Below are 13,608 nucleotides of genomic sequence, written 5' to 3'. Positions count from 1 at the left end.
AATACTTATTCCCGTTGCTCTGAACCCCTTTCACACTTTGTTTCGGGCAATGAACGATTGTCTGTGTGCATGAAACTTCTTATGGTACCTTCTTACTTGTCTCTCAAGGTGTTTAATTTGTTCAACTCTAGATATACTCATGTGTTCATCCCTGGGATAACCCCAAATGAGTTCCCCTTATACCATTCTATCGTTTTAGAGCAGCCCCTTACCTATTTGTAAGTACGGCGGTATTTTCCAAAGAAAGGAGGACGACTTCATCATGATGACCGGGAGCAGAGAAATGAAGGCATCAACGTAATGGATTGACCTCTTTGAGAAGAGCAACCAGAACCGAGAACATTCATTAGAGTTTTGTAACCAGATCTCCCCCCTTACTCTCCCTCTTAAATCTCGGGACGAGATTTCTTGTAGTGGAGGAGAATTGTGACGCTCGGGTATTTAAGCTACAGTGAGCCTCTGCTAATGATGCCACGTCACCTCGATTACTGTTGCTAATCTCGTGTTAGTTCAAAACTGGTTCGAATTCAAATTCAAAATTAAGCAAACAATAAAAGTTTTCCAATATTAAAGCAAAAGTGTTAGGTGGATGCCAAATAATGCACTGGTATTTATGGTGTAGAAGACACAATTTTACAAAATACCTAAATGCCCTAAAACTAAATAAAACAGAAAAGGGAAAATAAATAAAAGAAATAAGTTACAACAAAAAACAAAAAAAGGGGGGAAGCCCCCCTGGACTAGGCGGCCCAGCTCAAGCCGGCCACAGCCCCTGCCTCCCTGGGCCGCAACCAGCCTGGTCGGCCCAGCCGGCCCAGCTCCTCGCACCGCACCCCCCCCCTTCCTGTTCCTCGGACGCGCACCGCTACAGGCGCGATCGCCACCGGACCCGCTCGCCGGTGATGGGGGAGGATAAGGCCGCCACGGCCCCCTCTCGGCCTCGTCAGATCCCCCTCCCCCCCCCCAGATATTTCTCCACCCCTCCAGATCCACCGTGCCTCTCCCCCTTGTTCCCCTCCGCATCCGGACGCCACCGACGCCATGGCTCCGGCCTAACCACGGCCACCGAGGCCACCTCACCGCCCCACGGTGTCGCCAAGGGCCGCCGTCGTCCGCTCCTTCGTCTGGCGCAACCCGTTGGAGACCGGAACCACCGCAACACCCCCGACACCACCGTCTTCCTCCTCTGCTCCGACAAACCCCGCCGCCGCTCTTCTTCATCTCCGGCGACGCCACTGCAGCTACTAAGCCACCCAAGGGCCATCTTGCGTGCCGCACGGTGAGCTCCCCATCTCCCGGCCATCTTCGTTAGCTCCCCTCGTGCACCGTAGCTGCCCCGTCGCCGTTGCCGTGAGCACGCCGCCGCGGATCGCCTCGCCACCGTGGCCATGGTCTCCGTCGTGCTCGCGTGAGCACGACATCGTGTTCCTGGTGCTTCCAGGAACCCAACGCACACACGCACACGCCTTCCCGTGCCCCCTATCGTTGGATCCACGGACGCCCGAACTCTGGCGTCCGCTCCGCCGCTCGCCACCGCTGTCTCCGGTTGCTTCCGGCCAAGCCTCCTCCACCGTTCGACGCGCCTCGACGCGCTCGTCAGTTCGATCCCAAACAGGCCTCGTTCAAAAACCCCGAAGCGCGATCCCCGTCCGCGCCCGAACTGCAGCCCGCTGCGCTCGTCGCCGTCGACCATTCCGGCCACCCCCGCCGCCGAGCTCCCCTCCATCGGACGCGGCGCGAAGAGGCCGTTCCAGATAGCCTGGCCACGCTCGATATGGTGCACCAGGGCGAAAACCCGAGCTGCTTCGGCGTTCGGCCGCCCCATTTTGGCTCACTGGAGCCATCTCCGGCGCGTCTCCGGCCGACGCCAACGTGGCTTAGTGGGCCCCACCCCTGGATCACTGCCAGTGGGCCATGGGGGCCCCGTTGACTGGGTTGACCCAGTCAACGTGCTGACTGGGTAGCCCAGTGACACTAACATGCGGGCCCCATGCCATAAAACAAATAAACACAAATATATAAACTGCTAATTAGTTAAGCTAATTAACTAAAACCTAATTAGTCACTGACTACTCGGCCCCACCCTCTAATTAACCTGTTTAGTTAGTCTAAAACCCCCTGTTAGTGCCCCTGACAATGACATGTGGGTCCCACTGGACCCACATGTCTGGTTTGACTGGTCAACCGACCAGTTGACCTGCTGACATCACTCTGATGTCATGCCTGCATCATCATTCACTGTTTTGGATAATGTTGGAATTAAATAAATAACTAAAATCAAAAAATGATTTAAATCTTTAGAAAATCATATCTTTTAATCCGTAACTCGGATGAAAATATTTTCAACATGAAAATTGCTTAGAACGACGAGACGAATCCAGATACGCAGCCCGTTCGTCCGCCACACACCCCTAGCATACCGAACACGCAACTTTCCCCCTCCGGTACCTCTGCCCGAACACGCGAAACACCGGGATAGTTTCTCAGATGTTTCCCCCCTTCGCCGATATCACCTACCACTACGTTAGGTCACCCCTAGCACCGCATATTGTCGTGTCCTGCTTTGTGTTACATTTGATTGCTCTGTTATTTATTGTGTTCCCCCTTCGTTACTTCTTTCCGCTAGACTCTGAGACCGGTGCCGATGTCCGTGTGTTCGACTACACCGAAGACGACCCCTCCTTCTTGCCAGAGCAACCAGGCAAGTCCCCCCTTGATCACCAGATATCGCCTATTCTCCTTTATACTGCTTGCATTAGAGTAGTGTAGCATGTTACTACTTTCCGTTAATCCTATTCTGATGCATAGCCTGACATTGTTGCTACCTCTGTTGATACCTTACCTGCAATCCTAAATACTTAGTATAGGATGCTAGTTTATCATCATTGGCCCTACATTCTTGTCAGTCTGCCTTGCTATACTATTGGGCCATGATCACTCAGGAGGTGATCACGGGTATATACTATACATACATACATACTATACAGATGGTGACTAAAGTCGGGTCAGCTCGATGAGTACCCGCAAGTGATTCTGATGAGGGGGCTGAAAGGACAGGTGGCTCCATCCCGGTAGAGGTGGGCCTGGGTTCCCGATGGCCCCCGACTGTTACCTTGAGGCGGAGCGACAGGGCAGGTTGAGACCACCTAGGAGACAGGTGGGCCTGGCCCTGTTCGGCGTTCGCGGATACTTAACACGCTTAACGAGATCTTGGTATTTGATCTGAGTCTGGCTATTGGCCTATACGCACTAACCAACTACGTGGGAAAGATATGGGCACTCGACGTAGTGGTATCAGCCGAAGCCTTCTTGACGTCAGCGACGGAGCGGCGCGCGCCGGATTGGACTGGAACGCCTGCTCTTGTATTAGGGAGGCTAGGTCTGCTTCCGGCCGCCCTCGCAACGTGCAGGTGTGCAATGGGCGATGGGCCCAGACCCCTGCGCGCATAGGATTTAGACCGGCGTGCTGACCTCTCTGTTGTGCCTAGGTGGGGCTGCGACGTGTTGATCTTCCGAGGCCGGGCATGACCCAGTAAAGTGTGTCCGGCCAAATGGGATCGAGCGTGTTGGGTTATGTGGTGCACCCCTGCAGGGAAGTTAATCTATTCGAATAGCCGTGATCTTCGGTAACAGGACGACTTGGAGTTGTACCTTGACCTTATGACAACTAGAACCGGACACTTAATAAAACACACCCTTCCAAGTGCCAGATACAACCCGGTGATCGCTTTTCCACAGGGCGACGAGGGGAGGATCGCCGAGTAGGATTATGCTATACGATGCTACTTGGAGGACTTCAATCTACTCTCTTCTACATGCTGCAAGACGGAGGCTGCCAGAAGCGTAGTCTTCGACAGGATTAGCTATCCCCCTCTTATTCTGGCATTCTGCAGTTCAGTCCACTGATATGGCCCTTTACACATATATCCATGCATATGTAGTGTAGCTCCTTGCTTGCGAGTACTTTGGATGAGTACTCACGGTTGCTTTTCTCCCTCTTTTCCCCCTTTCCCTTCTACCTGGTTGTCGCAACCAGATGCTGGAGCCCTGGAGCCAGACGCCACCTTAGACGACGACTCCTACTACACTGGAGGTGCCTACTACTACGTGCAGACCGCTGACGACGACCAGGAGTAGTTAGGAGGATCCCAGGCAGGAGGCCTGCGCCTCTTTCGATCTGTATCCCAGTTTGTGCTAGCCTTCTTAAGGCAAACTTGTTTAACTTATGTCTGTACTCAGATATTGTTGCTTCCGCTGACTCGTCTATGATCGAGCACTTGTATTCGAGCCCTCGAGGCCCCTGACTTGTATTATGATGCTTGTATGACTTATTTATGTTTTAGAGTTGTGTTGTGATATCTTCCCGTGAGTCCCTGATCTTGATCGTACACATTTGCGTGCATGATTAGTGTACGATTGAATCAGGGGCGTCACACCGTTGCTGCTGGGTCACCCCTTCGGGCCGTAGCGTGGCAGCCCACGGTCCACTCCGTCGTTCCCGCGCGTTGACTCTCGTGGTATGCGCCGCGCCGCCTCCCTCGGTGAGGGAACACCACTGTCTGTGCCGGTATTCGTCACAATGTTGGGTTCCTCGCCTACTTTGAGCACCGCCACCGCACTACTAACCTAGCTGTTGCCGCCGCCGTTAGGCCGCCACCGCCGCTCTTCTTCAGTCGCTGCCACTTCTACCTTTGTAGCCGCCGCCGCCCGTCCACCCCCTTCATCTTCGTCTAAGCACCAACCGATCGCCAGCATCGCCGTCTACCCCGACCACTTCGTCTACTCTGACCATCGTTGGTGACATCGGCCTCGCGCCGATGGAACGCCGCAATCGTCGTCGAGTTCTTCTTTGGTGGCCTCTCCGACTTCTCCGACATGGCGTATAGCTCGTGCAGGTCCCCATCTCCGCATGCCCGGTGCTGGCAACACCGGTGCGTGCCCTCATCCACGACGTGTCCCCGGGTCTGGCTAGCCTGGTCGGTGCTTCGTTAACTTCGTCTTCGTCCATCTACGCATGCACGGTGCTGGCAACACCGATGCGTGCCTTCATCTACAACGTGTCCCCAGGTTTGGGACACCTGATGCGACGCCTCGTCAACACCATCCTCCTTCCGGTGCACCACTACCTCGACACCACTGCGCCCATGACTAACTCGGTGCCTCCTTGCTCCCGCAACTCCACAGCGACTCCCTTGACACCGGCTACCCTGACTCGACATCGACCGCGGCATTCTTCGCACGACTACCTCGACCACGGCTACACCACCCTACGCTCTCGGCTACCTCGACATCGGCACAAAGGGTTGTCATCCGCGTGAGCAACTCGCCGGCTTCCTCTACAGCCAACGTGTCCGCAACGCGACACCGTCCGCGACGCTCCTGCTATGACTGCGAGGGGATGTCAGCTCGTCGGTTGCTATTCTCTCCAGTCTGACCGTCTGCGACGCTCCTATTGTTTGCAACGCTACTGCTACGACTGCGGGGATATATTTGATAGTAGAGATTGCTCAAGACTAGATAGAGTTATTTCCATCTTATATCTAGGAGGTGTCTTGCCCTCCAAGTCTTGTACTCAATATATACTCACCCTCGAGGGTCAATAATACAACCATCATATTCCGCAACTATTCCACCTATCTCTCTATCACTTCTAAGTTCTAACAAAGTATATCCTAGCTATTGTGGGAGCTAGCCGGCTAGGTTCAGAGCAAGTGACACGAGCTACAAAGACAAAACCAGAAAAGAACTATAGATACTTTAGCCGCATATAAGAGCAACTTCAACGGGCCGACCCAAACGGACGGCGATTTCGTCCGCTTTTTGTCTGTTTGGGTCGGCCGCCCGCCCGGCGTCCATCCTGTTTTTCATATGGGTCGGCAGAGCGCCCAACGCGCCGACCCATATGTGCAGGCGTGGCCGGCTGGCCGCCCAATTTTGCATTGCATTCAACATATTGTGAAATGAAAATTTAACAAACAAAATAGTCTGCCCAAATAAATAGTATAGTTTACAGGCCAAATAAAAATAAAAATGTTTCACATAGTTTTATGAACGAATAAAAGTAGATACATCTATTGGTTGCCAACATGAGTCCACGTATGTTCAACCAAATCATTTTGTAGTTGCACGTGAGTTTCCCAATCACACATGTCTTCATGAAACTGAATGAACTGCTCAAATGTTGCCGCTACTCCATGCTCAGGCACAACATTCTCACCCTAAAACTGAAAGCCTTGATCGTACAGACGTTCCGGGCGCTCGTCTTCTACGATCATATTGTGCATGATCACACAAGTAGTCATCACCTCCCATAGTTTCTGCGTGCTCCAAGTATTAGCAGGATACCGAACGATGCCCCATCGAGATTGCAAAACACCAAAGGCACGCTCGACATCCTTTCTAGCACTCTCTTGCTCTTGGGCAAATCTTTTCCTTTTCTCTCCAACAGGGTCAGGTATTGTCTTTACAATAGTGGTCCACTGAGGATAGATACCGTCACTCAAATAGTACCCTTTGTCGTAGTTGTGGCCATTGACAGTAAAGTTCACCGGTGGGTTGTTGCCTTCGGCAAGCCTAGCAAACACCGGCGAGCGCTGAAGCACGTTGATATCATTGTGTGATCCAGCCATGCCAAAGAAAGAGTGCCAGATCCAGAGATCTTGAGACGCCACGGCCTCTAGTGTGACAGTGCAAGCCCTGACATGTCCCTTATACTGCCCTTGCCAAGTAGAAGGGCAGTTCTTCCACTCCCAGTGCATGCAGTCTATGCTGCCAAGCATCCCCGGGAAGCCCCTGCTAGCATTCATTGCCAACAAACGGGCTGTATCTGCAGCTGTCGGCTCTCTCAAGTACTCAGGGCCAAACACAGCAATCACAGCCTTGCAGAACTTATACAGGGACTCTAGGCACGTAGACTCGCTCATACAGACGTACTCGTCAATGAGATCACCGGGCACTCCGTATGCAAGCATTCGAATGGCGGCAGTGCATTTCTGATAAGAGGAGAAACCAATCTTGCCGACAGCATCCTCTTTGCACTCGAAGTAGTCATCATAGCCGACCACTCCCTCTAATACGGTTGAAAACATGCCTACTCATACGGAATCGACGGCGGAATTGGTGATGTTTGAACAACGGGTTTGTTGTATCAAAGTAGTCCTTCCAAAGAAGGAAATGCCCGCTCTCTCGGTTACGATTCAACGCCGGAAGGTGGCCCGGAATGGAGCCACGGAACAACGGTCGCTGGTTGTTGAGGTGGTGATGGACCAACACGACATCCAATATCTCCTCCTCGTCGTCGGACGACGAATCGTCGGAGTCGCAAATGAAATTGTGGAAAAAGAACTCGTCAGCGGAGTCCATTTTCGTACCTTGGCAAACTGTCGAACAGCTTGCAGGCGTCGAAGAAGGAGACGGCCGACGAGGGGAGACGCGGCGCCCACAGACCAGCTAGCTGCCCGACCGGCGTCCGACGAGTGTGACGGCGTCCGACGAGCGTGTCGGTCGTATGTGGCGGGGGCGGCGAGGCGTCTTCTTGGTCGCGGGCGGCTGTGCGGTGGGGGAAGCGGCGGCGGGAACTAGTTTGCTCCCCGACGGCGGCGGGCGACTGGGGACAGGGGCGGCATTGCTGGGCGGATGTGGAGGCGGCGGCAGCTGGAGGTCGCCGCAAAAATGGGCGGCGGCAACGGTGACGGAGGAGGCGGAGGGCGAGGGTTGCTTGTTGGCCGGGGGGAGGGAGGCCAATGTGCCACAAACCAGCGGGCCTGGAAACGCGACCGTGCGCGCGTCCGTCGCGCGTCCGCGCCGACGCAAATCAGGCTAAAAAATGGGCCGGGAATGGATCGCCGTGGACAAAAAACGGACGCGCGTCCATTTGGGTCAGCGCGTTGGGCCGCATTTTCTGTTCGCGCCGACCCAAACGGACAGTCGCGAACGAAATGGGTCGCCCCATTGAAGTTGCTCAAGTCAGAGCCCCTCGTGCAGCGGTGCAAGAACCAAACTCGATTAGTAACTTGGCTGGCATATTCATGACGACTTCTTTTAAGGGAATACGCACCACGCAAGTAAGATAGTACACCATTTTTAAAAGAGAAAAGGTAAGATAGTACAGACCGACACTCATACCACGAGACGAGATAGATGCCCACGTTATTAGGCCACGTTATTAGGTGAGACTCCTTTCTTTAGGAAACTAGGCCAGACACGGAGGTAGCGTTTTTCGTGCCGTTCCCACTAGCCAGCCAAAAGTAGCTCCAAATACGGATACCAATACCACCAGCAGAAGCGAATCAACCTGTGGTTGAGTTGGTTAGGTGAACAGTGGTATCCTTAACCCACCAGGGTTTAAATCCTGGTGCTCGCATTATTCCTGATATGACGGCTCAGTCTCTCGGAGGTGCTCATAGGGGTAGGGTGTGCGTGTGTGCGTTCATAGGGATGAGTGTATGCGCGTGTATATGAGCGCTTGTGTCTGTACTGATGCTCAAAAAAAAATACCACCCGCAGAAAAAGAGATCCAGATTTATAAAAGAAGTTAGAGGGGAATCCAGCCATAGAATATCTGGTTGAAATAACAAACCGATGCACGATAGCCATCAGAGATGACCACACACGGGTACATGTATGAACAGATGACACTGACTCAACCATTAGAGAAGACGGGAAAATATGAGTGCTCCGAGCTATTAGATGATACGCTGCTACGGGGCTGCATGGTGCGTCAGATCTCACACAAAGGGTTACACATGGCCCCTTCGAACATTTACGTCTTGCCCCTGGAATGTAACATGTCTTGGCAAAAATGGTCTATAAGATTATTCAGATCGCCCCCAAAAGAAAAGCTGGCATCTTGCAGCCTTCAGGGCGCCATCAAAATTTCTAGTACAGAATGCAATGCCCTATGATCACTGGAACATAAGCACTTCAAAAGAATGGAAGCACTTGTAGTACGGAATACAAAATTTTAGGTTGCATGAAGAACCCATTTTCCATTCATTTGAAGACCAACTAAATTTGCAGCCTTCAGGTCGCCATCAAGACTATAGAAGACATTCCATTGTGAAGCTTGAAGACCAACTAAATTAAAGACCATAGTTATTGAGCAGCACTGTAATCGCAACGAGAGGAACATGGCTGAGTCAGTGGTCACCTAGAAGCAGCACATGATCGATATTCATGCGTCCATGATACCCATGTGGACCGCATACGAAAGCGATATTTGGTGTAAATTTCTTGCCTCCATCTTCTCTTTCTCTCTCTGGGGCAAAAGTTTTTTTTTTCGAAACTCTCTGGGGCAAAAGTAGCCAACCCTGCATTCGGTAGACCGTGGCGACACGCAGCGAATCCACCGAACAAGGATGGGAGAGGATTACAGCCCAGCACAGACGAAGGGAAGAGACACGCAGATGCACACGCGTGCCAACCAACAAAATACCGAGAAGACCTCGCCGCCGCCGCACCGAGATTGCTGCTCTTCCGCCGTGACGACAGCCGCTGGAGATGAAGCAAAGGGCCAGCGCAACTCTCAGGCTCCGGTCTTCCTATCTTGTCCAGATCAGGCCAGTGGTTTTCTGGGTCAGAGAAAGTTACTAGTACTCAAGATCACACACTGAAAGCAGTATACGTAAATTCCTAGACGAGCAGGCGCACTCATCACCTCCGTGGTCATAAACAAACAAATGGATAGTAGCTCAGGACACAATACTGGTCACGAGATGGACGGACAGAAACCCCACTAAAAGAGCCCCGCAAAAGGCTGCATAAGGAGCCTACTCCCCTGTCTGTCATCACCTCCAGCCAGAAAAGATGCCTAGGCTCTTCTTCTACCCAGTAGCCCTTCTTCTTCCCTTGCTCTCCACTCTGCTCTGCTCCTGTGCGTCCCCATGGCAGAGAAGCACAGGCACATCTCTGCAAGTAGATCGTGAGAAAGTCTTGCTCGTCTCACCAGACACCACCTTCTCCTGCGGCTTCTACCCGTCCGGGAACGGCACCAACGCCTTCTACTTCTCCATCTGGTTCACGCATGCCACCGACAAGACCGTCGTCTGGACAGCGAATCCTCGCTTCCCAGTGAACGCCCAGGGCTCCAGGATATCCCTGAACCGTGAGGGCAACCTGGTCCTCACCGACTTCAATGATTCCACAGCATGGGAGAGCAAGACAGGCTGGGGCAAGCACACAACAGTGGCTCTCCTCGACACCGGGAACCTCGTGATCAACGACTCGGCCGGTAAGACCGTATGGCAGAGCTTCGATTTGCCCACCAACACCTTGCTCCCGACGCAGCATCTGACGAGAGCAAACAAGTTGGTCTCCCAGTCAGATAGTTACCATGTCCTCTATTTCGACAATGACAACGTCCTACGCCTCCTGTACAATGGACCGGACATCACAAGCATATACTGGCCAAGCCCTGATTACAATGCACTCCAGAACGGCCGGACTAGGTTCAACAGCAGCAAGCTCGCAGTCCTGGACCGCGAGGGCAAGTTCTTGTCAAGTGATGGGTTCAAGATGATAGCCTCGGATTCAGGTTTGGGGATCCAGAGAAGGATCACCATCGACTATGATGGGAACTTCAGAATGTACAGTTTGAATGCATCAAGTGGAAACTGGAGTATCACAGGGCAGGGTGTGCAGCAGATGTGTTATGTGCATGGATTGTGTGGAAAGAATGGAATTTGTGAGTACTCACCAGCAGGCCGCCCCAGATGCACTTGTCCTCCAGGATATAAGATGGTTGATCCCGAGAACTGGGACAGAGGCTGCAAGCCAACATTCAGCATCCAATGCGGGCAACCACAGGAGGATTTTCAATTCGTCAAGGTTCCTCATGGTGACTTTTATGGCTTCGATCTCACTTCCAACAAGTCAATCTCCCTCGAAGAATGCAGGCGGATTTGCTTGGAGAGCTGCATGTGCATATCTTTCACATACAAAGCTGGAGAGGGTTTATGTTACACTAAAAATGTGCTCTACAACGGCCAGGTCTATCCATATTTCCTGGGAGACAACTACTTCAAACTTCCTAAGAGTGTCAGTTCAACATCTCCAGCCGCCAATCATCCTGGTATTACCTGCAGTCCGGAGAGATCCAAGGTTATGGTAGTGTCTGCAGATGCATACATAAAAAACTCTGACCACATAAGCTGGGCATACCTCTACATCTTTGCTGCTATATTAGGGGCAGTTGAATTGTTTTTTATCATGACAGGATGGTACGTCCTTTTCAAAATGCACAACATACCCAAGTCCATGGAGGAAGGTTACAAGATGATAACAAGCCAGTTCAGGAGGTTTACGTACCGTGAGTTGGTTGAAGCAACAGGGAAGTTCAAAGAAGAGCTAGGGAAGGGTGGCAATGGAGTAGTTTACAGAGGAATACTCGGAGACAAGAAGGTTGTGGCAGTAAAGAAGCTTACAGATGTTAGAAAAGGTGAAGAGGAATTTTGGGCAGAAGTAACTCTCATTGGGAGGATCAACCACATGAATTTGGTACGAATGTATGGGTTTTGCTCAGAAGGCCAACACAGGTTATTAGTCTACGAGTTTGTGGAGAATGAGTCATTGGACAGATACCTTTTTGATGGCAGAGGCACTGAAAGACTGCTCTCATGGGGTCAGCGGTTCAAGATTGCCTTGGGGACAGCAAGAGGCCTTGCTTACCTGCATCATGAATGTCTCGAATGGATTGTCCATTGTGATGTAAAGCCAGAAAACATACTGCTGACACGAGAATTCGAAGCCAAGATAGCAGACTTTGGACTATCCAAGCTCTCTCAGAGAGATAGTTCTAGCTTAAATTTCACTCAAATGAGAGGCACAACGGGCTATATGGCACCAGAATGGGTGATGAATTTGCCAATTGATGCAAAGGTAGATGTTTACAGCTTCGGAGTTGTGCTTCTAGAGATTGTCACTGGGAGTAGGGTTTCCAGTGGGGTGACAGCATACGAAGATGAGATGGGCTTGATGCAAATTCCCAGTGGGGCAACAGAAGGCGGAGAAGAGATGGGGTTCATGCAATTTGTTCAGGCGGTGAAACAGATGCTCGCCAATGGGGCTGACCTGGATATAGTGGATGCTAGACTGAAAGGGCATTTCAATCACAAGCAAGCAACAGTTATGGTGAAGATAGCTATTTCATGCCTTGATGAAAGAAGCAAGAGGCCAACAATGGAACAAATTGCCAGAAATCTCATGGAATGTGACGATGAAGATTATCATCCTGCATACTTTTGATGGCATTTTACCAGAAGCATGAAAGCAAGCTAAACAAGGCATCAGAAGAGAAAAAAAACAGCTATGCCATTTTCTATGCAGTGTATACCTTCTGTTATGAATTGGAAAGATTAGATCCATTCTCCAGATTTTCTGCCTTCCTGATTTAAATTGTGGTTGGTATCCTCACAGGCTGCAAGGCTGGTAGGCGGGGAGTTAGGTGCAGCGCAGTATTTTCTTTTATGTTTGTATGACATATTTTACTCAACATGCTATAACTGTTTTGATAATGGTCGGTTCAAATTGGATCAGTGAGTTCGATAATGCGTTACGTTATTCAAATTGTGTCTGGTACAAATTATTTATAATGCTAAAAGAGTTAGAGGTCGGTTCATTGAGCTCTGCAAGTAGTAGTTCCTAGATATGGATCTCTAGAGCAGCGCATCATGTTCTTCCATACCGGTTGCTTTTACTTTACAGCTTCATAAGCCAGTAGCCAGGGAACATGATGTAAAGTCTCATGCACTTAGCCAAGATTAGCAGTGCCAAACTTTGTTTTGTTATGCTGTCTAACACTAGTGGACCGCCAGGTTTATGCAAACTGACTTACCCCCTGTACCGATCCTGCACTCTATATATAAACACTATGCAGTATAGGCTGTTGTAATGTTGCGGCACATAATAAACCATGTCGGTACTATGCAGTATAGGCTACCAGAGATGGGGCAAGGGATGTCATGAAGGTCTGTGAGAATGTTGTAATGTGTGAGACCTAAGTTCTTGAATTATGTGTCATTTTCGGATATTTTGGCCTTTTGAACATATGAAGTGGCTTACAAAATTCTTGACCTAAGTGACTTGTACCATATTTTGATGGCTTAATGCTGCTAGCTAAATGCTTCCAAAAGATGGAAGTGCCCAGAAATTATTGAAAATTTTCTAAAAATGAACAATGCCCTTGTATTCAGTCTGGGAAAATTTCAAGAAGTTTTTTCGAACAGGAAAAAAAACTACAAGCAAACTTCAAATTCGGGAGCATTTTGGGTCAAAATTGGCCAAAAAAAGGTTTCCAGAAAAAAATCAAAAAAATCTCATAAATATCCAATCTGGGAAGTTTCAAGAAGTTTTGCCAAACATAAAAAAAAAACTAGAAGCAAAATTCAAAATCAGGAGCATTTAGGGACAAAATCTGGTCAAAAAAAAGTTTCCAAAAAAATCTCAAATATCTACACTGCTCTTATATTCAATCTGGGAAAGTTTCAAGAAGTTTTGCCGGAAAAAAAAAATCAAATTCAGAAGCATGGGTAGCATGGCGGCTGACTGGGCTGTTGACCAGTCAGAAACAGTTAAAAACCAGCCAAGGGTTGTTCCTTGTCCAGTTTTGAAAGT

The 13,608-nt window shown here is 50.4% G+C and overlaps 1 protein-coding gene across 1 annotated transcript; it reads left to right on the top strand.

The window, feature by feature from the left end:
- The first annotated feature begins 9,758 nt into the window (after positions 1-9,758).
- Positions 9,759-12,534, top strand: LOC123070316 (putative receptor protein kinase ZmPK1). Its single transcript, XM_044493459.1, has one exon. It carries the CDS (start codon positions 9,805-9,807, stop codon positions 12,238-12,240), a length of 2,436 nt encoding a protein of 811 aa, XP_044349394.1. The 5' UTR covers positions 9,759-9,804; the 3' UTR covers positions 12,241-12,534.
- The last annotated feature ends 1,074 nt before the right edge of the window (positions 12,535-13,608 follow it).

Source organism: Triticum aestivum, chromosome 3B (assembly GCF_018294505.1).
Source record: "Triticum aestivum cultivar Chinese Spring chromosome 3B, IWGSC CS RefSeq v2.1, whole genome shotgun sequence".
Lineage (NCBI taxonomy): Eukaryota > Viridiplantae > Streptophyta > Magnoliopsida > Poales > Poaceae > Triticum > Triticum aestivum.
Note: the sequence above shows the minus strand (reverse complement) of the source record. Positions and strands in the feature narration are given on the sequence as shown.

Coding starts and splice junctions, on each gene's coding strand:
- LOC123070316 (XM_044493459.1), top strand. CDS start 9,805: ATGCCTAGGCTCTTCTTCTACCCAGTAGCCCTTCTTCTTCCCTTGCTC.